The 25,671-nt window shown below is 44.1% G+C and overlaps 1 protein-coding gene across 1 annotated transcript; it reads right to left on the bottom strand.

The window, feature by feature from the left end:
* Positions 1-3,579: 3,579 nt before the first annotated feature.
* On the bottom strand, positions 3,580-4,767 carry LOC127579027 (acyl-coenzyme A diphosphatase NUDT19-like). The gene is given in 1 exon segment (XM_052031662.1): positions 3,580-4,767. A coding segment is annotated over 1 exon segment (1,188 nt).
* Positions 4,768-25,671: the final 20,904 nt, after the last annotated feature.

Below are 25,671 nucleotides of genomic sequence, written 5' to 3'. Positions count from 1 at the left end.
TCTTTCAAAGATGTTGCCAGGATTGGAAAATTGTAGCTAAAATGAAAGATGAGATATTCGCCTTCTTCCAGCACACAGATGCAACCACGAAGAAGGCACACCTGTGTCTCTACTTTCTTGAAAGTTAAAGAGATTTGGCATGTCATCGAAGACTCTGACAAACTTCCAGAGATGTACAGTGGAAAGCATTCTGACTGGTTGCATCACAGCTTAGTATGGACACTCCAAGGCACAGGAATGCAAGTGGCTACAGGGAGTGGTGGACTCAGCTCTCCCCACCATTGAGGACAAGAGACGATACCTCAGGAAGGTGACATCCATCATTAAGGACCCCCACCATCCAGGCCATGCCCTCTTCTTGCTGCTGCCATCAGGAAGGAGGAGAAGCCTGAAGACCCACACCTCAAGGTTCAACAACAGCTTCTTCCCCACTGCCATCAGGTTCTAGAACTGACCTGAAAAAACCCTAATACTACCTCAGAAGATATTTCTTTCTCTCTCTCAACTTGCACTAATGTTGTTTTGTTTATTTTGTTATGTATAATTTGTGTTTGCCAGTTTGTAATGTACTGTGCTGCTGCTGCAAAAAGTTACTTATATCCTGGGTATGTATGCCCATGACAATAAACTTGAACTTGCTTTATTTAGAAGAGGCTAAGGAAAGGCTTAAATGAGATGTATAAAATTACATGGGGCCTAAATAAAGTAAATAGGAAGGATCTATTTCTCTTAGCAAAGGGGTCAAAGCCTCGGGCACAGATTTAAAGTAAATTGGGAGAAGGATTAGAAGGGAGATGAAGAAAGATGTTTAACTCAGAGCTTGAGAGGTGTCTGGAACTCAGTCCCTAAAAGTGTGATAGTGACAGGAACCCTCATCACATTAAACAGGACTTGGATGTAAACTTGAAGAACTGTGACCTGCAGAACTATGGATCCACTAGTGGAAAGTGGGATTAGGTTTAGCAGCTCCTCTTCAAACAATAGATATGATGGGTCAAATTACCTCCTGTGTTGTAAATTTTCTGTGAATTGTAAAATATGAATGTGTGCACCAGAAGGCTGAGACCAGAAGACAGAAAATCAGAAGAAACAAGAGTACAGGCCTGACCAGATTGCTTTCCTTGGTTGGTTCATTAAGACCAGACCCAGGCGAAAAGCAGGCCAACAAAGAGCAGCCACTTAAGCAAAGAACAGACACTTGTGCAATATCCCAGAGGATCCCAATCTCCACCAGTGAAATCATATCCCAATATGAATCAGAAGAGAGAAAAATTTTGAATTTAGGATGTCCTACCTTTCTCATATTTATTTCATTTCTACAAATACAAAAAAATGTAATTGAAACAATCATTCTACCCAAACAAACGTTACAGTCATTCTATCCATTCAAACAGTTTTAATCAGTTACCCACCTTGATCAATTATCTATTCAACTTCTGTATCTTCCCCTATCTATCCAATCTGTTCTCAAATGCTGAGTTTCCATCTTGACCACTAAAGCAAAATTCCACAGCCTCACCACTCTGTGAATCTTTTCAGTTATAATGGAAAAAAACACAATATTTTATGTTTTTTGTATTCCTATTTCCCTGTATAAGTCAGCAACCTAAGGAATCTGCCTTATCTTTGTTCTAAAGCCACAATATCCATCTATGGTGTGGAGCCCAATGCCACTCATGATATTCTCACAGACATTTTGTTAAAGTTTAATTTAGTTGCCTTAATATCTCTGAGCTTTTATTTTCTATACTTCTTTTAAGAAATTTAAAGTTCCATTCTTTTCCCTGCAGGACCTTATCAACAGAAGGTGCTAATTTTAATATTTTATGAACCAAACCCAAATTCCTCACTGAGTCTATTTTTGAGTGTGATTTCACTCGGAATATGATTTCATACCAACATTGCATTCCATCTACTACATTTTAGCCTATGTACTCACTCTATTTTTTTAAAGGACCCCAGCTTTTCAATTCTATAGGGCTTCACAGTAAATATGCCCATCCAAAATATGTCCCTGAGGCACCATGATTGGCATTGCTCAGTAGATCAGTTGCATTGAAGCCAAATGTAAAACTCTGAACTGGCTGGGATCAACATTTATAAGGCAGAACTAAACCAAAGTCAGGATCTTATGGCCCCACACCTCAATACATAATCTGGGCTTTATCAATGGAGTATAAAAGTAGGAAAGTTATGCTGAATCTTTATAAAACACTGGTCCAGGCTCAGCTGGAGTATTGTCCTCAATTCTGCTTGGCACATTATAAGGCTGTGAAGGCATCAGAGAGGGTCCAGAAAAGATTCACAAGAATGGTTCCTAGGATAACTGTTACAAGAATAGATTAGAGGCTGGGATTGTTTTCTTTGGAGAAGGCTAAAGGAAGATATAATAGATCTATATAAAGTAACATAAAAATGGATAGTGAGAGGCTGCTCCCTTTGGAGGAGGGGTTGAGGATGAAAGGTCACAGCTATAAAATAAAAAGAATTAGAGTAAAACCTTTAAACAGTGTGCAGTTGGAATCCAGGCCACACTGCCTACAGATGTGGTGAGGGCAGGCTCTATCATGGCCTTCAAGAGGGAATTGGCTAAGCATATGGTGGAGAAAAAAAATGCAAGGCTACCAAGAAGGGATAGTGGGTGGAGCTAGAGTTGCTGTGGTAGATAGCTAGTGCAGGTATTATGGTCCAAGAGGACTCCTGTTGCATTGTTAGCATTCTATGATTCTAATCAGAAAAATAATGCTTCCTCCACTTTTTTGGCTATCAAAAAAGTGATGATATCTGAATGCTTCTGAATATCATTAATATATGGCTATTCAAAAACTTTAAAGTATAAATTAAAATTAAAAATGTATCAATAAAACCACTAAAGCACATTCTTGCATCTGGTTCCCTCCATCCAAATAAATGAGCTTATCAATGAAAAACCTGGCACAATTTCAGCAAACACATTCCACAGCAAGAATGCCAGGAAATTCAGCAAATTGGAAATCTGTTGAAAATTGCCAGACCTGAATGAGGATGATTCTATATTGTTGGAAAGCTTGTTCTGAATAAATGGCACCCAAACATGATGGTTTAAATTTCTTTTCCGTTTTAATTAAACTAAATTCAGATTCCAGCATTGCAGAAAAGCTCAACCTAGACTGTCCTTCCATACAGTTGCTAATCTTTCACATGAGCTCAGAGTGTACACCAATGTCCTGAGTGTAATTGTTTAAATCCTTTCTTATTTGTCATCAGATGCTGGAATTGGCCTTTCTGACTCTAACACAGTCCTGGTTCATTGCTACATCCTATATTTCTTTGTCAATGCCTTCAAAGAAAAACCTTTGAGATACCCTCTGTTTGATACTTAGAGAAAATCTGCTTCTCTAAATCCCCTATGTATTATGGACTCCCATGAGCTGCTAGAATATTCTGGCAAACAGAAGGTTGTGCAACAGTTACACACTGGCCTTGCTTTTTAATGTTGCTATTTTCAATCTTCTACATGAAAGTTCACTCAAAAATACTCATCATAACACGCACTTGTGTTTACTTCAGACACAATTTTTTGCATATTAATCAGACTGTTCACCCATGACTATTGGGATGACTGTTTATCATTAATGGGTGCACATGTTTATATCGGGGTTCAATATTCACATACATAGTACAATCATTCAGATTTCGCAATTCTGTCCGGTGCAGTCTGGTAACCTCCAGCCGTAATTGTTTCAGAGATTTGGAGGAAGTCAAGTTTATTTCTGTTTCCCCTGTGAAATCCGGATCTTCTGGATAAAGTTCATCCCCAGAATACAAGGTAGCAAAACCATCAGATGCAAGTAGACGGACTGGAAGCCATCACTCACAACCTTCCACAGAACGATCTTGGCTAAACTGCTCCAAATCTTGGAGGTAAGGAAATCGGCAAAGTCTTCCTACCTCATACCATTGTGGGGGAAGAATGAAGAGTTTCTCAGATTGGTGATGCTCAATCACCTCAGTAGGGGTCATCCAACTGTGAAAGCTTATTTCACAACCATCATGTACAGTAAAAGGAATTTCTTCCAAACAACAAATGAAGAATGCAGTATCAAACCTCCTTCCTCCCCGAAAAGTGGGGGTCAACCAATTACTCCACTCCTTCAATGCCCAAATATTTGGTAAACAGTCCAACTCTTTTCACAGTCTTATAAAATTCACTGCATTTTCCTGCACAAGTGATCTCCAACTTGCAAGTTTGTTTTGGTTGTATTGTGTAAGCTGTATGACCCCTTGGTTGTTCAAGTCTTTATCAGGGTGATTTGGCTTCACAAGGAGTACTCCTGACTCTTCAAAAGTTTCCCTAATGGCACAAATACGGAAAGCCACCTCCCCAGATATTTGAGATCCTAGCTTTCTCCTGTCTACTGCAAAGATCGGAGACCTCCTAGCAGTTTGTTTGACTGTATCCAGCTTAAAGTTGGGTGGCTGGCAAAAAGGATGGAACAACTGTATCCATTCACTGGAAAAATCAGCTGGGCTGATTCGACCTCCTGGGAACACGTATGCACTGGGGAAAAATTTGCTTCTCATATTCCGTTGTAACATAAGCAAGGCATAATCATATACTGTCTTCTCTGAGCATGACTGAAGTAGATTGCTCTCTCGTGCAGGCACTGGAAGTAGAGGTTTACAGGTCTGATAATTGGTAGCACCTTTATTCAAAAACTGCTTACGGATGCCTACAGCCAGGATCACAGTCGCTGCTTCCTTCCAATATTTTAAGTTTCTATTCATCTTTGCTGCAATGAATACAACCTTTTAGATTATCATTAATTGTTGCTGTGATTTTGTAGCTTGTACAATTCATCACTCACTAAATTTTAATGTAACCAGCAACCTTGGTGTTCTCCAATGTGAACCAACAGCTGCAGTGCTCCTTAGTTGAAACCAGCAACCTTGTGCTTTAAGGTATGGCTGATATTCTTTCACCACCCCATCCTTTTCCCTACTAACCTCTTAATCATACCTTACAAAAATATTATTTATTGGAAATTTTAATAATGTGGAAATAAGAAACCTCTCCATTTTGGGCCCCACAAAAAATAATGGTCCTATCAACTCCACATTCTTCTATGGCCACCTCTGTAAGGACTATTACTGTCATGATCCCTGGAGGAATATCTGGCACAACAGGATTAAACAAAGAATGGTAAATTACCACTTTGAAGTTGCTACCTTCTTGTCAAATCCTGCACTGTATGTTGTTTTGATGACTTTGACTCCAACTGTGGTCTAAGAGTAGAAGCAAAGGGCCTTCCTTCTCAGGTCATTTCTCTATTTCTCTCAGGAGCTAGGTAAAGAGCCAGACAGGTAAGATTAAATAAACGTACATTTCATTGTGAGTCAGGGTCCGGGGTGTTCCTTCAGGTGTCTGGAAGAAGCCTTGAGTAAACCTTGTCCGTGGCTCAACCTCCCTCCAATGACTAACAAAGGCCATATACTGTAACTTGTCATCTGCCATTGATTTTCAGCTTCTCTTTGCTAGCCAAATGAATTTATGCCAATGAGTCCTGGCCGTGAAGATCTACTGGACCTCCATGTCCTTGGACTTCCTACTTAGTTTGGGGCTCATGTCCTTAGACCTGTCCTCGCCCTAACTAATGTTAAGATCATGTCTTTTCTGTTGCAGTAAAAATGCTGTAATTCTGTGTAATATCTGCAGTGACAGTTATGACAAATTCATGATTTACTGCTCACTGACTCTGCATGTGTTATAGGACTTGTTCCTAAGGCTGCTTCCATCTGACAGTCTTTAAATTCCCAGTTGGTTTGTATGTCAAAAATCAGTAACTGCAAGAATTATTGCTACCAGGTAAGAATACAGAACTTTAATCCAAGGAAAAAAACACTGTTTCTTATTAGAATGAACATCAAAAATTATAGGGAAACTACAAATTATAGGGAAACTACATCAATTAATTAAACAGGTTATTCTCCTTTCAAAGTCAACCAATTAAAAAAATCAAGTATGATCTTTCCCTGAGCAAGTGCACATGCTGAATTCACAGGGCAACAAACAAGATGTTAGAGGAACTCAGCTGATCAGGCAGCAGCTGTGGAGGGAAATAGACAGTCAATATTTTGGTTGAGACCTTTCATCTGGACTGAAAGATAGAGGGGGAAAGATAGCAAGTAAAGAGCTGAGGGAAGGGGTGGAATAAGAGCTGGCCAGTGATAAGTGGATCCAGGTGAGGAGGGAAGAATGGAAATAGTAACAGAGGCTGGGAGGTGATGGGTGGAGGCAACAAAGGGCTGCAGATGATGGAATGTGATAGGAAAGGAAGGTGGAGCTTGGAACCAAGTAAGGGAGGTGGGATGAGCAGATGGGAACAGTAGGGAGAAGGGACCTAATGGGAGGAGTGTGTGGGTGATGGGCAGATGGAGTGGTGGAGGAGGAAAAAGAAGGGAAAAGAAACAGGGTGATGGGATGGGGTGGGTGTAGGGGGAACTGGATACATCCTGAATTCAGGTTAACCAGCCAGCCAGAATGAAAGATAATTTGCTTTCATATAGTGGCATTAGTAAATAACATAACTGAAGTGGGATTCTCCTTATTCCCCCTTTCTTTCTATCTGTATAAAATGTGAATAATAAATACATAACAGAAAAGCAAGGTAAAAAGCTTCATATCAGCATAAGAAAAGCTATGTAACATGTTTAAGGGCATATTGGTAAGGGTGACTAAAATATTTGTCAAAGAGATGGGTTTCAAGGTCAGAATCAAAGGAGGAACAGCTGGTGAAAGGATTTGAATGCACAGTTTGGGACAGAGGCAGCTGAAAGCAGGAATGCCATCAATCATTGGGTAATAGACTGTGGAATATACAAATAGAGTCACAGGAACAGAAGAGAATGGAGGAAGTTGTAGGTCAGGGTGACTTAAATAGAAAAAAAATACAAGGCAGTCCAGGAATTTAAACACAGATGCAAATTTTAAATTTAAAGCATTGGAGGACCAGAACCAACATGGGTCAGCAAGAATAAGACCATAAGACATAGGAGCAGAATTACACCATTTGGCCCTGTGAGTCTGCTCCGCCATTCGGTCATGGCTGATTTATCTTTCCCTCTCAACCGCATTCTCCTGCCTTCTCCCCATAACCTTTGACACCCTTACTAATCAAGAACCTATCAACCTCCGTTTTAAATATACCCAATGACTTGGCCTCCACAGCCGTCTGTGGCAATGAATTCCACAGATTCACCACCCTCTGGCTAAAGAAATTCCTCCTCATCTCTGTTCTAAAGGGCTGTCCTTCCATTCTGAGACTGTGCCATCTGGTCCTAGACTCTCTCACTACTGGAAACATCCTCTCCACGTCCACTCTATCCAGGCCTTTCAATATTCAGTAGGTTTCAGTGAGATCCCCCCTGATCCTTCTAAACTCCAGCGCGTACAGGCCCAGAGCTCCTCAAACGTTAACCTTTTATTCCTGGCATCATTTTTGTAAACCTCCTCTGGACCTTCTCCAATGCCAGCACATCCTTCCTTAGATTTGGGGCCCAAAACTGCTCACAGTACTCCAAATGTGGTCTGACCAATGCCTTATAAAGCCTCAGCATTACATCCTTGTTTTTATATTCTAGTCCTCTCGAAATGAATGTTAACATTGCATTTGCCTACACTGTACTCCATCAGCCACTTCTTTGCCCATACTCCCAACCTGTCCAAGTCTTCCTGCAGACTCCCTGCTTCCTCAACACTACCTGCCCCTCCACCTATCTTTGTATCATCCACAAACTTGGCCACAAAGCCATCAATTCCATCATCCAGATCATTTACATATAACGTGAAAAGTAATAGACCCAACACCGACCCCTGCGAAACACCACTAGTCACTGGCAGCCAATCAGAAAAGGCCTCCTTTATTCCCAATCTTCACCTTCTGCTAGTCAGCCAATCTTCTATCCATCCCAGTACCTTGCCTGTAATACCAGGGGCTCCTAACTTGTTCAGCAGCCTCATGTGTAGCACCTTGTCAAAGGCCTTCTGAAAATCCAAGTAAATAAGATCCACTGATTCTCCTTTGTCTATCCTGCCTGATATTTCCTCAAAGAATTCCAACAGATTTGTCAGGCAAGATCTCCCCTTAAGGAAACCATGCTGACTTCAGCTGACTTACCCTGAGCTTCCAAGTACCCCGAAACCTCATCCTTAATAATGGACTTTAACATCTTATCAACCACTGAAGTCAGGCTACCTGGCCTATAATTTCCTGTCTTTTGCCTCCCTTCCTTCTTAAAGAGTGGAGTGACGTTTGTGATTTTCCAGTCCTCCAGAACCATTCCTGACCAGTGATTCTTGAAAGATCACTATTAATGCCTCCACAATCTCTTCAGCTACCTCCTTCAGAACCCTGGGGTGTAGTTCATTCAGTCCAGGTGACTTATCTACCTTCAGACCTTTCAGTTTCCCAAGCACCTTCTCCCTAGTAATAGCAACGACACTCACTTCTGCCCCCTGACTCTCTCGAATTTCTGGCATGTTGCTGATGTCTTCTACAGTGAAGACTGACGCAAAATATTTATTCAGTTTGTCTGCCATTTCTTTATTCCCCATTACTACCTCTCCAGGGTCATTTTCCAGCGGTCTGATGTCCACTCTTGCCTCTCTTTTACTCATTATAAATCTAAAAAAACTTTTGGTATCCTCTTTTACATTATTGACTAGCTTACCTTCATATTTCATCTTTTCTCCTCTTTTTGCTTTTTTAGTTGCTTTCTGTTGGTTTTTTAAAAGCTTCCCAATCCTTTAGCTTCCCACTAATTTTTGCAATATTGTATGCCTTCTTTTGCTTTTATGCTGCCTTTGACTTTCCTTGTCAGCCACGGTTGCCTCATCCTCCCTTTAGAATGCTTCTTCTTCTTTGGGATAAACTGATCCTGCATCTTCTAAATTACTCCCAGAATGTCCTGCATTGCTGCTTTATCATCATCCCTGCTAGGGACCTCTTCCAATCAACTTTGGCCAGCTCCTCTCTCGTGCTTCTGTAGCTACCTTTACTCAACTGTAATACCAATACAGCTGATCTTAGCTTCTCCCTCTCAAACTGCAGGGTGAATTCTATCATATTATGACCAATGCCTCCTAAGGGTTCCTTTATCTTAAGCTTCCTAATCAAATCTGGTTCATTTGCACAACACCAAATCCAGAACTGCCTTTTCCCTAATAGGCTCAACCATAAACTGCTCTAAAAAGCCATCTCGTAGGCATTCTACAAATTCCTTCTCTTGGGATCCAGTACCAACCTTATTTTCCCAATCTACCTGCATATTGAAATCTCCCATGACCACCATAGCACTGCGCTTTTTACATGCTTTTTCTATCTCCCGTTGTAATTTGTACCCCATATCCTGGCTACTATTTTGAGGCCTGTATATAACTCCCAACAGGGTCTTTTTACCCTTGCAGTTTCTTAACTCTACCCACAAGGATTCTGTATCTTCTGATCTTCTTGCTAAGGATTTGATTTCATTTTTTACCAACAGAACCACCCCACCCCCTCTGGCCAATTGCCTGTCTTTTCGATAGGATGTGTATCCTTGGATATTTAGCTCCCAGCTGTGATCTTCTTTCAACCACGACTCTGTGATGCCCACAATGTCATACCTGCCAATTTCTTACCTCATCTACCTTATTTTGTATACTGTGTGCATTCAGATATAACACCTTCAGTCCTGTATTCACCACCCTTCTTCCCAAATTCATCTCCATGTTGCCTGAAGTTAAATTCGTACCCCTCTCTAATCTTTCTGTCTTGTTCTTTATTCTGGAGACTTCAGTAATCTCTCCTGCATTCTCCTTCCTTTTACGTTATCCATACTTTTCCAATCTGTTGAACCCACCTTCTTACTATTTAGTTTAAAGCCCTATCTACAGCGCTGGTTATGTGACTCGCCAGGACCGTGGTCCCAGCATGGTTCAGATGGAGCCCCTCCTTCCCCAATACTGGTGCCAATGTCCCACAGATTCAAACCCACTTCTCTTACACCAATTTTTGAGCCACGTATTTAACTCTCTGATCTTATTGACCCTGTGCCAATTTGCATGTGACTCGGGTAGCAATCCAGAGATTATTACCTTTTTTGGCTCTGCTTTTTAATTTAGCCCCTAGCTGCTCAAATTCCCTCAGCGGAACCTCTTTCCTTGTTCTACCTACGTCATCGATACCCACGTGGGCCACAACAACTGGATCTTTCTCCTCCCATTCCAAATTCCTCTGCAGGTCGACATGCAAGGATATCGGCCCACAGAGTCAGATTGGATTTTGGCAGAATTTTGAATACTGCACCTTCTGGGGAAGGTGCAACCTGTACAAGTAAGACAGATTGCACATGAACTGGAAAGGGACCAATATCCTTACAAGGAGGTTTACTTATGTGTTGAGAAGATTTAAGTTAATTTGGCTGGGGGATGGGATGCTGAACAGTAGGTGGGGAGATGGAGTGAAAAATAGAGTATAAACCAAGCGAGTCCACTTGGAAGAGTAGATGGGGGTACAATAAGACAGATATTTAAGCTGCATTTATCTTGATGCAAGGAGCCTGTTGGGTAAGAACTTAAGAGCGTTGATCAGCACATGTTACTGTAATCACATAAACGTGGTTGAAAGAAGTGCAAGACTGGCAGCTCAATATTCCAGAGTACAGGGGGATGCGAGGGTAAAAAGAGGAAGGGGCATTGCATCATTGATCCAGGAGGTCATCACTGCAATAGTAAGGGAGAATGTCTTTGAAGGGTCTTTAAATTAGGATATATGGGTAGAGTTTAAAAATAAAAATGGGCAATCACTTTGCTGGGATTATCCCAACAGTCAGTGGGAGATGGATACAGAGGTTTGTAGGCAAATCACAGAGGAATGGGGTTGTAGCAGTGGAGGATTTCAACTTAACCAACATGAAAAGAAGAAATTTAAACTATTAACTAGGATTACTTTAGTGTGAAAGAATTAGATGGATAGAATTTTTCTAAAGTGAAATATCATTGGCAGAAAACATTAAGGTGAATTTTAGTCATTACAAAAGTATATTAAGAGGAAGGGAGTAACCAGGAAAGAGTGGGTCCCCTTGGGGACCAAAGGGCAATCTGTGCCTGAAACCGGGGATGTGGTTGAGGTCCTAAGTGAATACTTATCTGTATTCACTAAGGAGAAGAACATGGTGGAGGGAAAGTTCAGGGCAAGGAATAGTGATGTTCTGGAGCATGTTATCATTAAGGAGGAGGAGATGCTAGATGTATTGAGATGAATAAATATGGATAAATCCTCAGGACCTAAAGAGATATATACCAGGCTGCTATGGGAGACAAGGGAGGAAATTGCTGGGGTCCTGATGGATATTTTTGCATCTTCTTTAGCCACAGGTGAAGTACCAGATGACCAGAGGCTAGCAAATGTTGTTCCTTTGTTAAAGAATGGTAGCAGGGATAAGCCAGGTAACTACAGGCCAGTGAGTCTTACATCAGTGCTCGGGAAACTACTGTAAAAAAATTCTAAGGAATAAGATTTATCTTCACTTGGAAAGCCAGGAATTGATTAGGGATAGTCAGCATAGCTTTGTTCATGAGGAATCCTGTCTCACAAATTTGACTGAATTTTCTGAGGAGGTAACTAAGCCTATTGATGAGAGGAATGCAGTAGATGTTGTCCATATAGACTTTAGTAAGGCCTATGACAAGGTCCAGCACGGTAGGCTAGTCCAAATGGTTAGAGCCTATGCGATCCAGGGCAAACTGGCAAATTGGATCCAAAATTGGATTGCTAACAGGACGGAGAAGTTTATGGTCAAGGGTTGTTTTTCTGATTGGAAGTCTGTGACCAGTGGTATACCACAATGATTGGTGCTTGGATCTTTGAGTAGGTAAGTTGATCTTTGCGATATTCATTAACAATTTGGTTGTGAATAGAGGAGGTATGATACCAAGTACAAGAATAGTACAAGAATCAGTGGATGGAACATGGAACTGAAGAGGTATCAAAGCAGATACTCTCACAACATTTAAGAAGCATCCAGACAAGTACTTAAATTGTCAAGGCATAGAAGGCTATAGACCTAATGTGGATAAATGGGATTACTGTAGATTGGTACAATGGGCAGAATGGACATGCTTGTCAAACGCCAAAGATTGTAAACTCCAACAGCTCTTGGTTGAAGGGCCCATTCCTGTGCTGTACACCTCCATGACTCTAGTCTTGAGGTGCTGGATTATCAGTGTTACTGAAGTTGATAGCTTAAAAATTGATGAAGGGAATTACCAGAAAGTGCAGCTGTACTGAATGAAGATAAGTCACCAGGTTCAGATAAGATTAGTGAATTCAAAAAACTACAGATGCTGAAAATCTAAAATAAAAATAGAAAATTCTGGAAATACTCAGCAGGTCAGGCCACATCTGTGGGAAGATAGACAGAGTTAACCTTTCAGGTTGAAGACCCTTCATCAGACACGACTCCAAATTAAGAGTCAAAATTGTAGAGGTATTCAGTTATAGAGTAACAGAAAGACAGCACTGAAACAGGCCCTCAGCCCACCAAGTCCACAGTGAAGAGATGACTGCCAATGTAATTTTTAATCATCTTCTGTGTTGTAGATATTACTGGCAGGGCCAGCATTTATTGCCTATTCCTAATTACACTTCAGAAGGTAGTGGTGAGCCACTGCCTTGAACCACTACAGTCTGGTGCAGGTGCTCTCACAAAGACATCATCACTGTCTTCTACTACCAATCAAATTCTGGATTCAATTTGCCAACTTGCCTTGGATGCCAGGGGCTCTAGTCTTTTGGACCAGCCTTCCATGTGGGAATTTGTCAGACTTTACTGAAGCCCATGCAAACCACATCAACCACAATGCTCTCATTAATATGTTTAGTTACCGGTACAGATCAGACAGGATCTTACACCAACAAATCCATGCTGACTCTCCCTGATTATCCCTGCTATTCCAAGTATAGATTAATTCTGTTCCTCAGAAATTTTTCCAATAATTTCTGACTACTAACTTCAGACTAACTGGCCTGTAGTTATTTTGCTTATCCCTCTTCCCTTCTTAAATAAAAGGTATCACATTTGCTATCTCACTCGTGTATATTGAAGATTTAAATATCTCCATTAGGGCCTAGCAATCTCCTCTCTTGCCTTTCATAGCAGCTTGGGATACACCTTATCAGGCCCTTGGAATTTAACCAGCTATATGTGTCCCAAGACATCCAATACCTCCTCTCTTTTAATCTTAACATGCTCTAGAATTTCACCATTGCAAATTAAATCTGCAACTATTATGTCTTTCTCCTCAGTGAATACAGATGGAAAGCATTTCTTTAATACCTTGCCTACATCCTCTGGCTCCATGCAGCAATTGCCCCTTTGGTCCCTATTTGGTCCCATGTTTTCCCTTATTGCTCTTAATATACTTATACAACACTTTTGGATTTTCCTTAATCTTATCTGACAGTGATATTTTACAGCCCCTCTTTGCCTTCCTAATTTATTTTTAGGCACCCTTTACACTCTCTGTACTCCTGAAGGGTCTCCCCTGTTTTCAGTGCTCTGTACCTACTATATTCTTCCTTTTTGTTCTTTATCAAACCCGTGATATCCCATGACATCCAGGGTTGCTTTGCCTTGCCGGCCTTACCTTTCTACCCTGCCTAATCCTTTCACACTGAAGCAATCTCAGTTAATACTAGGGAAGCTGAAATCCCTTACAACTTTAATTCTACTTTTCTTAAAAATCTGTGATTTGCCTATACATCTGCTCCTCTATCTTTGGCTGACTGTTTCAAGGCCTGTAGTATAATCCCAACAAAGTGATCAGCCCTTTCTTTTTTTTTCTTAAGTGCTACCCACATGGTGTCACTTGAAGAGCCACAAGCAAACTCATGATGACAAAGTCAACCAATTATATCCCTCATGCTGGGTTCCTTCCTACATGCCACAGACCCAGTCCAGCAATTATGTCATTCAGGACTTCGGCAATTTGCTCAATGATGCGTTACCAAACCAAGCTTGATAATAGTTACTAAAGTCCCCTCCCAAAATAAATTATGTGCCCTTACTAGTTTCAGTACATCTTCCAGGTCTCTTTCAACACTGAAAAGTGTGATTCCTCAGCTGAATAGGGACTCTGATTGGTAATCAGTAAAAGGTTTCCTTAACTACATCTGACCAGATTAGGTATGAATTCACGAGGTCTGTAACTAATGCTGAGGACATGTATACCACTATACTGCCACCTCTGGTAGATCTGTCCTACGACCCTGCATAAGATTTCTTATCTTGAACCAGATGGGTTTTAATATCATTCCGGTAGTTGCAAAGCTATCGTTACTAAGACTAGAAAAATTGACTGTCCATTCCCCTCCACAGATGCTGCCTCACCCACTGAGTTTCTTCAGCAGCTTGTATTTTTTACTCCAGATTCTAGGATCTGCAACCTCTTGTGTTTCCACTATGAAGACAACATTTTTAAAAAATTGCAGAAGTTTAACTGAACTCAATTTCATTGAACCTCCATCTCTGGGTCCTTAGTCAAGGCCCCTGATAACTTAACCAAGGCACTCTTATCATTGTAGAGAAACTTGCTCACTCCAACCCCCACCAACACCCACCCTCAAACGTCCATTTCCGCCCCACCCACCACCCTCTAACCGCCATACGACCCCCTTACCTCCGGACCCCTGCCCCACACCAACCTACTCACTCCACCACCCCCCCCCACAGCAACCCACTCACTCTGCAACCCCCCCCCCCACACCCACCCTCTAACCATCCATCCTACCCGCCCGGGACCCCTCCCTCTCACCAACCCCCCACCCCCTCCCTCATTCCCCTCGAGCCTCCCCTCACCCACACCTCCCAATCCCACCACCCACACCCATCCCTCCCTCTCACCCACCCACCCCCGATCCGTCCCTCTCAACCTAATCCCTCTCTCTCACCTGCCAGCCCCCCAATCCTCCCTCACCCACCCCCGATCCCTCCCTCTCACCCACCCACCCAATCCCTCTCACCCACCCCCATCCCTCCCTCTCACCCACCCACTCGACCCCTCCCTCTTACCCACCCATCCCCCTCCCTCTCACCCAGTCCTCAACCACTCCCTCTAATCCAACACCCCGACCCCTCCCTCCCACCCAACCCCGATCCTCCCTCCCACCCCCTGATCTGTCCCTCTCGCCCATCCACCCACTCCCCCAATCCTTCTCTCACCCACCCCCCGATCCCACCCTGTCACCCCCCCACCCAGCACCCCTGATCCCACCCTGTCACCCCCCACCCAGCACCCCTGATCCCACCCTATCCACCCACCCAGCACCCCCGATCCCACCCTGTCACCCACCCACCCATCCAGGACCCCCGATCCCACCCTGTCACCCACCCACCCACTCAGCACCCCGATCCCACCCTGTCACCTGATCCCACCCACCCAGCCCTCCCGATCCCACCCACCCAGCACCCCCGATCCCACGCTGTCATCCACCCCGGACTCCGGCAGCACCTCCTTCCCGCAGCTCCCGCCCTCCGGCGCCGCCTCGCTCCCCCGGTTTGCCGGCCCGTTGGAACGGTTGGCGCGACAGCCAATCAGCGCGGCCCGGTGTGGGGAGGGCGCGAACGCTCCGGAGCTGCCGGCGCCTGAGGGGACGTTCCGGTCCTCGTCCCCAGGGCTGGCCGGTACAAAACGCCTCCTCCCTCGGGCTCCGTGCGGCTGCGATCTATGGCCAGTAAGAAACAAAAACCCGCGTTGAAATGGCGGCGTGTGGGGCCTGGTTGGCCGTGGTTTGCTTCTTGCGTGACTGAAGCAGCCTTGGCAAGTGGGGAAATGGTGCCAGGAGACTGAGTAGGGTGGTGACGGTCAGTGGCAGGGCTGGAGAGCCGGTCCTGGTGATGGCGGAGGTCACCTGGGATCACTGTAGACCCTCGGAGCCCCTTGTCGTTCAGGCTGTGCCTCTTGCTGCCACCATGATGCTGGACTCCACGGTTGCTGGAGCCTCTCTCTAATCCGTTCTCCAGATTGCAAGGTGATGCCCTAGCCCAATGGAGCAAAAATGACCTCCTTTCTCAGGATGAGCTATTCGTGCATCCATCACTGCCATTCTGACAATAGCTTTACAATTTTCCTCAGCAAGCTGGTCCATCTGGGGGCCGAGCTGATTGTGCCCATTTGCTTCCTTCTCCAAAGGATCAGACATGCACCAGCTCGACTGTAGCTCAATGGAGAGCAATACATAGAAATCTTCCTATGCTGTCCTTTGAGATCACTTGCTTTTGCTCCATTTCTGAGGATGAAAGATGCGTGTGCTTGATTTAACATGGGGTGGCCATTGCACACCAAATGCTACACAGGTTTGTGTTGGTCCAAGACAAATGGAGACCAAGTAGGCCAGGCAAAGATATGTGCAAAGCAGGCAAACAAAGGTGAATAGTTAATACTGCAGAGCAAAGTTGTTAATTAAGGTGATCCTACTGAAGGTTTTTAATTAAGATTTGGATTTCAAACTTGTTGATTGTTAAGTCCAATGCTCTTTCCTTCATGATGTACTGGAGGGGAACACTGAGATAGATGCTAACAAGGAAAGCCAACATCAGAACAGAACCAGCACAAGGAGTTCTGTTTGTTTTGGTTGTGATCTTCCCTGCTACAGTGAGGTTGGTGTATGATATGTATGGCTGTTTATCCATTCCCTATTCCCATCCAGTTGTGTGTTAATATAGAGATTGAGCTTGACCTCAGGTTGAAGATACTCTTCCCAAATGAAGAAGCTGCATGACTCAGTGTTCAAGTACAGAACTGATAGCATCTTGTATGAATCAGTTCTGAGCCTTTCCTTGAGACTGCAAGGAAGCTTCCATAAGCTCCTGTCAATCAACTAATGAGTCACTGTGATTGGTTCAGTGGCAGTTTCACTAAGCCTCAATGGAACTTCATGTGACTCCCATGATGTAGGTGATCCTTAATGTTGATGTGCCCTGTTCATTTAGCCCACGTTCTTAAGGCTATGGTGTAACAAAGTCTGGCAGCATTGGGTAGAATGGTGGCCTGGGTGCAGAGGCAGTGGACTGGGTTAAACTGCATGGTTGTAAGGCATACCTTGAAAGCATGTTCAGAGAGGGTCTTTCTTCATTGTCACCAGCTGATATCCTCTTCTGTATTTCTATCTACTGTGGAGCAGGCAAGAAGTGTGCCCTCATAATGGAACATACAGGAATGAAGAACATGGGATCCTCTCTCAAGATACAATAGGGTAGATCTTTCAAAGTTTTAATATCGCATCTTGATGAAAATGACGCTCTCCAATAGGTTCCTAATGGCCCTCTGGCTGTGGTTGTTATTGGTAGATTGGTTTATTATTGTCACATGTACAGAGGTACAGTGAAAAACTTTGTTTTGCATACCATCCATACAGATCATTTCACCACATCAGTACTTTAAGGTAGAACAAGGGAAAAGCAATAACAGAATGCAGAGTAAGTGTTACAGTTACAGAGAAAGTGCAGTGCAGGCAGACAATAAGGTGTAAGGCCATAACGAGGTAGATTGTGAGGTCAAGAGTCCATTTATCATACAAGGGGACCGTTCAGAAGTCTTATAAGAGCAGGATGGAAACTGTCCTTGAGCCTGGTGGTATGTGCTTTCAAGCTTTTGTATCTTCTGCCCAATGGGAGGGGGGAGGAGAGAGAATGTCTGGGGTGGGTGGAACCTTTGATTATGTTGGCTGCTTTATCGAGGCAGCGAGGAGTGTGGACAGAGTCCATGGAGGGGAGGCCAGTTTCGGTGATGTGCTGAGCTGTGTCCACAACTCAGCAATTTCTTACAGTCTCGGGCAAAGCACTTGCCATACCAAGCCATGATGCATCTGGATATGTTGCTTTCTATGGTGCATTGATAAAAAATTGGTGAGGGTCAAAGGGGACATGCCAAATTTCTACAGCCTCTTGAGGAAGTGGAGGCACTAGTGCGCTTTCTTGGCTGTGGCATCTATGTGGTTGGACCAGGACAGGCTATTGGTGATGTTCACTCCTAGGAACTTGAAGCTCTCAACCCTTCCAACTTCAGCACTGTTGATGTAAACAAAGGTGTGTGCACCGCCCCTCTTGCTGAAGTTAATGACCAACTCTTTTTGTTTTGCTGACATTGAGGGAAAGGTTGTTGTCATGACTCCATGCCACTAGGCTCTCTATCTCCCTTCTGTGCTCCAACTCATCATTATTTGAGATTTGGCCCCCTACATTGGTGTCATCTGCAAACTTATAGATGGAGTTAGAGCAGAATCTGGCCATGTAGTCATGAGTGCATCGGGAGTAAAGTAGGGGGTTGATGCAGCCTTGTAGGGCACCAGTGTTGAAGATAATCATGGTGTTGAAGATAATCGTGGTGGAGGTGTTGCTGCCTATCCTTACTGATTGCGGTCTGTTGGTCAGGAAGTCGAGGATCCAATTGCAAAGGGATTGAGTCCCAGGTCTAGGAGCTGGTCTAGGGGTTACGGCATTGTGCAGGACAACTAAGAGTCCAAATTTAAGTGAGGAGCCGTGAAAGGATGGCTCTTGTTTCCTAGGAGCCAGTAATCTAGCTGATGCCTTGCTCCTACATTCAGCTCTCTGATGTAGGAGAGATGTATCACCTGCTTTGCTTGTAGAGGTGTCTACCGACCCAGGCGTACTGAATGTATACCAAGCTCTAGGTAGATCTTTCAGAGTTGCACTCTCCTTGTCAGAGGCAGACACAAGAGACTGCAGATGATGGAATCTGGAGCAAAAACCAAGCTGCAAGAGGAACTCAACAGATCAGGCAGTAACTGTGGAGGGAAATGAACAGTTGACATTACGGGTCAACACCTTTTACATGAACTGAAGGAATAGAGGAGTGATAGCCAGTATAAAGAGGGGAGGGGAAGGGTAGGGCAAGATCTGGCAAGTGATTTGGTAAATGGTTGTTACAGGTGAGAGTGGAGGTTGATTGGCAGATGAAGGCAACGGGGGGAGGGAAGGGTGGAGATAGCAACAGAAGTTGGAAAGTGATAAGTGGAGATAACAGAAGGACTGTAGATTGTGGAATCTGATAAAGAAAGGAAGGCGAAGAATAGAACAAAATAAGCGAGGGATGGTGCATAGATGGGAATAGTGGGGGGAGAGGATAGGGGATCCAGAGGGAGGTGTGGTTGTGTGTGGGTGATGGGCATATGGAGTAGGCGGGGGAGGGAAAAGAATGGGTGATTTGGGGGGTGGACAGAAGGGTATATGTGGGAGGACCTGGATAGATCAGAAGGGGAGACAAAGGACAGAGGGGGTGCAGGTTACCTGCAATTGGAGAAATAAACATTCCTGCCTTTGGGTTATAGACTAACTAGGCAGAATATGAGGTGCTATTCTTCTAGTTGCATTTGGACTCACCATGGCAGTGGAAGAGGTCAAGGACAGATAGGACAGAATGGGAAGGGGCACGGTGGTGTAGCGGTTAGCATGACACTATTACAGCACCAGCGACCTGGGTTCAGTTCTGGCCACTGTAAGGAGTTTGTATGTTCCTCCCATGTCAGCTTGGGTTTCCTCCCACATTCCAAAGACGTACGAGTTAGGAAGTTGTGGGCATACTATGTTGGTGCCAGAAGCATGGCGACACTTGAGGGCTGCCCCCAGAACACTTTACGCAAAAGATGCATTTCACTGTGTGTTTTGATGTACATGTGACTAATAAAGATATCTTAAAATGACTTGCAACTGGGAGCTCCAGATGGCCATTGTGGACAGAAGGCAGGTGCTCAGTAAAGTGATTACCTAGTCTGCACTTGGTCTCATTAATGTAGTCAAATTGAGAGCACTGAATGCAATAGGTGAAGTTGGAGGAGGTGCATGTGAATCTCTGTCTTACCTGGAAGGGCTGTTTAGGTCCCTGGATGGAGATGCGGCAGGAGGTGTAGGGACAGGTTTACACCTCCTCGGGTTACAGGGGAAAGTGCCTGGGGAGAGAAGGGAAGGGATGGGTGAACCAGGGAGTCATGGAGAGAGTGGTCCCTGCGGAAAGCAGAAAGGGGTGGGAAAGCGCAGATGTGACTGGCAGTGGGATCATGGTGTAGCTGATGGAAATGTCAGAGACTGATGTGATGGATGCGGAGGCTGGCAGTGTGAAAGGTAAGGACCAAGGGAACTCTCTGCCTATTCTTTCTTTGGGAGGTGGGCTGAGAGCAGAATTGTGGGAAATAGCACAGATATGTGTGAGGGCTGCATCAATCACAGTGGGGATGAGGGGGGGAAGAGCCACATTTGGAGTGGAAAGCCTCACCTAGAGAACAGATGTGTCCTTGCAAGAGATAGGGTAGGAGGAGGTGTAGTCTAGGTAGTTGTGGGAGTCCCATTCTACATCAGCGAGACCAAGCACAGACTGGGCGACCATTTTGCAGAGCACCTACGCTCTGTCCACAGTGGCCATCCTGGGCTCCAATTGCATGCCATTTCAATTCCCCTTCCCATTTCCACATTGACCTGCCATCCTCTGCTTCTCCACTGCCAGGGTGAGGCTGTATTGTGGAGGGTCGTGGCGGTCATGTGACAACACTGCCCCTACCTGGTCAGATGACAGTACTTCCCATTACCTGGTCGAAAGACACACCACTGCCAATCAAGGTTTGGTTCCACCCTATCCATCAGTGCGCACCTGACCATTGGTCCCTTTAAGCACCTTTGTACTTGGCTTCGGGCCATTGGCCTTTTTAAATTACCTGGGCTGGACCCTCCAGCACTATAAGGAGTGCCACATGTGCTTGGCTTGGCCTCTTGATTGCTCTAAGGAACTGTGAAATGATGCTGGAGAGCTGTTGGTAAGGTGTGCACTTCAACAGGGTTAGGAGTGTTCTAAGTTAGTACTCCCAGTAGCATAGAGCCGTGCCTGTACCAAGTCAAGGGGTGGCGGGTAACGTATTGCTTTTCCTTGATTGTTTGTACCCAGTTCGTCGTGTGTGCGTGTGTGTGTTTTACCCTAGTTGCGATTTTCCCATGCTCGCTATCACCGGTGTGCACGTGTGTGTGTGTGTTGCCCCCGTTACCTTTTCCCCGTGTTTGTCTTTGTAAATAAATCATTTAACTCAGTTCAGACTGTGTTCAGAGTCCTTGTCCTTCGAGACCTCGAACCCGTTTCACAACAGAGGCCTAACACAAACTTGAGGAACAACACCTCATGTTTCACCTGGATAGTCTACAACCCAATGGCTTGAACATTTGAGTTTTTCAATTCTAGATAACTTTCCCCTCTGGTTGGTTTTTTCCTCCTTTTTCCCCCTCTGTCTCACTCTCTTCTAATCCTCATTTTTCTCCCCTTACCCACCCCCATCACCCCTCTTCATCTCCCTCCCCTTCCTGCTTCCATCTACCCACTACAACACATAGTTCACCCACAGGCTTTCTCCCACCCCCATCTGGTTCTGGTTACATCTGCCATTCACCTCTCCCTAATGGTTCCCATTATCACCTCCTTATCAGATTCCAGCACTGGTGGCCCTTTGTGTTGTTGCTTATCACCCTCCAGTAGCTGTCTCCAACCTTCGCTTTCTCCTTGCTCCATCTGCCTCTTTTTGTCTGCCACCACCTATCATCTACCTGTCACGGTCTCCCAACTCCATCCCCTTCCCCCACCAGGCGCAACCTGCCCATAATCTTTCACCCCTCCTCAGTCCACCAATCATCTTGGGCTACTGTGTCATCACTCCACTGCTCCTCTTTATACTGACCATCTCTCCACTCTCAGTCCTGATGCATGGTTTGACATGAAACGTTGAAAATTCCTTCACCCCCCCCCCCCCCCCCCCCCCCCAACAGATGCTGCTCGACATGCTGAGCTCCTCCAGCAGACTGTTTGTTGGCAGAAGTAAGGGTCCTTTTTCCCTAGCTTTAATGACTTCACAGCCAGGCCCTAACTTGCTCCTGACCATGGCAGAATTACCATCAAAGCAGCAACAGCAAGCAGAGCTAAGCTTGATCTCAGCAGTTCATCACTTCTAACCCTAGACTCTAACCAATAATCTTAAACTGCACTACCCAGAAATTCTATTGAGTGGCATATGTTTTTAAGTACTACTTGGTGGATTTGCAGTTTCAAATTGTTTGTAAATTGTAAATATTGTGAGTATACAGAATCAGGTTATTATCACTGACATATGTTGTGAAATTTGTTGTTTTGTGGCAGCAGTACAATGCAAGACACAAAGACAATAAAATTACTACAGGCACAAAATAAATAAATAAATAATGGTCTAATAATACTACATGAACATTGAAAATTTCCATGCATGTGACTCACCTGCATATCTAGCATACTGAGCATGCACAAGCAAGGATGATATCAATCATCATGTCGTGCCTAATTTACCTTGGATGCTTCTCCACTAACTTGAACGATCTTGGGCTTATTATATTGTATCGTGAATATGTAACACATAGTCAGTGTTGATCATATTCAGGAAAACCGTTAACAGCAGACACATGCCTTGCACTTGCACTATTTATCTCTTGCAGACATTTTTTGCATGTTTGCACAATAATGAAGGTATGACACTTGCCTGCAGCAATAGGTGAAGCAGCAGGATGGTGGCAGACAGCAATGAGGAAAGCTCTGGGTGGAAAGAGTGTTCATGCTTCAGGTCAGAGATGAAACAGCATCGATCTGAAATGTTAACTCTTACCATAAATTCTGCCTGATCTGGTATTTCCAACACATCTGCATTTATTTAATATTTCCAGCACCTGCTTTGTTTTGCTTTAATTCAGTTTGGGAGCCTAGTGTCAGTTAAGTGGACAATATGGCCTGCCCATTGAAGCTAGTTGAGTGCGATCAGAGTTTGGGGATGTTGACCTGGAGAAGACATAGACATTGCTTTCCTTATCCTAATGGCTGGAAGATTTTGCAAAGGTAGCATCTGTAATGGTCCTAGATGAAGAGTCACAACCCAACATGTCAACTGTCCAATTCCTTTAACAGATACTGCCTGACCTGCTGAGTTCCTCCAGCAGATTGTTTTTTGCCAGCATTGGTAATATGTCTCCAGTGCATTGAGGTGCGCACAGTCCATGCATACAGGAGGGCGGGGACCACTTCTGTTCAGTAGACGATGAATTTTCTGCCACCTTTGAGATCTTGGACTTCAGACACTAATTCACATGTGGCCAAAGGCTCTGCTGGACCATTGGAGTGGTGGTGAATTTTGTTGTTTGATCTCTGTCCTCAACAGTTACGGGAAGGGATCGGCGTTGAACAAGGGTCATGGATTTTCATTTCTGGGGCTGAGGCAGGTTGGTGAAGTCCTTGCTCTTCTCATAGTCATAGAGAGATACAGCATGGAAAAAGGTTCTTTGGTGCATCACGTGTGCACCAACCATTAATCACCCATTTTATACTAATCTACATTAGTTTTTTGTATTCTCCCCACGTTCTCTTCAACACCCCTCAGATTCTACACTGCTCACCTACACACTAGGGTCAATTTACAGTGGCCATTAACCCACCAACCAGCACATCTTTGGGATTTGTGAAGAAACCATTGCACCTGGGGGAAATTCATGTGGTCACACGGAGAACATGCAAACTCCACACAGATAGCACCAAGGTCAGGATTGAACCTGGGCTTCTGCTGCTGTGAGGCAATGGTTTTACTAGCCGCGCTACCGTGCTGCTTCTGACATTTGATGTTTGCAATATTCTCTCATATGGTTCAGTGAAGGAATCCACTATGATTTGGAGCTTGAGTGCGTTCATACTGTAATTTGACAACTGAAGTTGATGTGATCTTGTTTCTGCCATGGAAACAATGAAGGTTGAAGAGTTTTCTGCACATCCTGAAGAGTAGCTCCATTACAGCGGACACCTCATTAGAAGTGAGGTGAAATATTTATGCACCGGGCCTAGGCAGTGCAGCTGCTGGGACTGGGATGGGACTAGGTGAAGGGAAGACAACTGGCAAATGGCCCTGGAGATTGTTAGGGAATAAAGCAACTTTAATCAGTAGTTATAAGTTGTCAGCCATTAATACAAACAGGAACCAGTCTTCCACCTATTTCAGATGTAATTCCTATAAGCAGTAAACAGTTCTGAAGTCACAAGGACAGCTACGTGACTGAAGAATGCAGGCTGCCGGTTCACAGCAGACAACCACTTAAGAAATATGCTTTTGAGACTGATGACAATATCTGCTATTTGATACATAGAACATAGAACATTACATCACAGAACAGGCCCCTTGGCCCACAATGTTGTGCCAAAATAGCTAATCCCTCTTACCTACAGAATGCCTGTCTCATTTTTGTCTCATTTATATGCTCATCCAAGCCCCCAATTAATTTACCTCCACCACCCTATCAGACAACGCATTCCAGACATCCACCACTCTCTGAGTAAAAAACGTACTCCTCATGTCTGTTCTGAACCTACCCCCTCTCACCTTAAGTGCATGCCCTCTGGTATTGGATCTCTCAGTAATGGGAAAATGATATTGCTCGTCCACCCTATCTATGCCCCTCATAATTTTATACACTTTCAACAGATCACCCTCAGCCTCTGCCAATCCAGAGAAAAGAGCCTAAGTTTGTCCAGCCTCTTCTTCATAGCACATGCCCTCTAATCCAGGCAGCATCCTAGTAAAACTCCTCTGCACCCTCTCTGAAGCCTATCGTGAAGTGACCAGAATTGCACACAATACTCTAAATGTGGCCTAACCAGAGTTCTTATGTCAGAGTTCTTATATAAAGATACTTTATGACACACATCAATACTGTAAGGACACTGAAACCAGCCTTTTGCATCACTGTAAAACACATAGGGAAACCAAATGATACATGTTTATGTTAATGAAAATACATTGAAATCCCCAGGATAGATCAGGGAAGGCTCCAGACTGGCTATTTTGCCACTTTCCACATGATCATGGTCATATCTTTCAATCAATGTTTGGGGTGTTTGTGTATCCAGAAAGCCATCCCTCAATACAGTGATTTAAAAAAACTCCTTTGGGTGTCTGAATTCCAAACAAAGTTGCTTGAATATTCAGAGTTGGTCTTCTCAGTTAAGATGTGCTCCATTGTCATTATGTAATTCTGCGGAACCACTTGACTACGCCCAAAAAAATTAAAGTTAACTGTGCATAGAAATTGTTTTCAATCACCTGCTGTAATCTTGTTCTTAAAAAGTATAAAAACTCAATGTACTTAAAGTTCAGGGAGATTCTACCAAGTAAGTGCCCCACCAAATCTTCCTGAATATCTGCCTGCTGTGCTGAGTAAACATCTGTTACATCTACAGCTCTGTGTGTGGCTCATTCAAAGACACAACAAGGATGATGAAGAGCAATGGGGGCTGCCTTATACTGGGAGATCAAACATTTGGCAGCTGGAGGGTAGGAGACAAAGGAGTTTGAAGAGAGGGGTTTGGCAGAGGATTGGCAAGGGATTTTAGTCAGGTAGGAAGAGTGAAGAGAGGAAGGAGTATCAGTGATACACTGTTGCTGTAACAACATGTCAAAGATTGGCAATGGAGTGGTGATGGGATTACCATTTTGCCTCTAAGCAATTATTCTGAGACAACTCCAGGATGAAAGAGGTCTTGTAAAACTCTAAGGACGCAGAGGTAAGCTGCGTAATTGCATCAACTGGATAAATTTCTAA

The sequence above is a fragment of the Pristis pectinata genome, chromosome 16 (assembly GCF_009764475.1).
Source record: "Pristis pectinata isolate sPriPec2 chromosome 16, sPriPec2.1.pri, whole genome shotgun sequence".
Taxonomy (NCBI): Eukaryota; Metazoa; Chordata; class Chondrichthyes; order Rhinopristiformes; family Pristidae; genus Pristis; species Pristis pectinata.
This window is presented reverse-complemented; position numbering and strand designations above follow the sequence as displayed.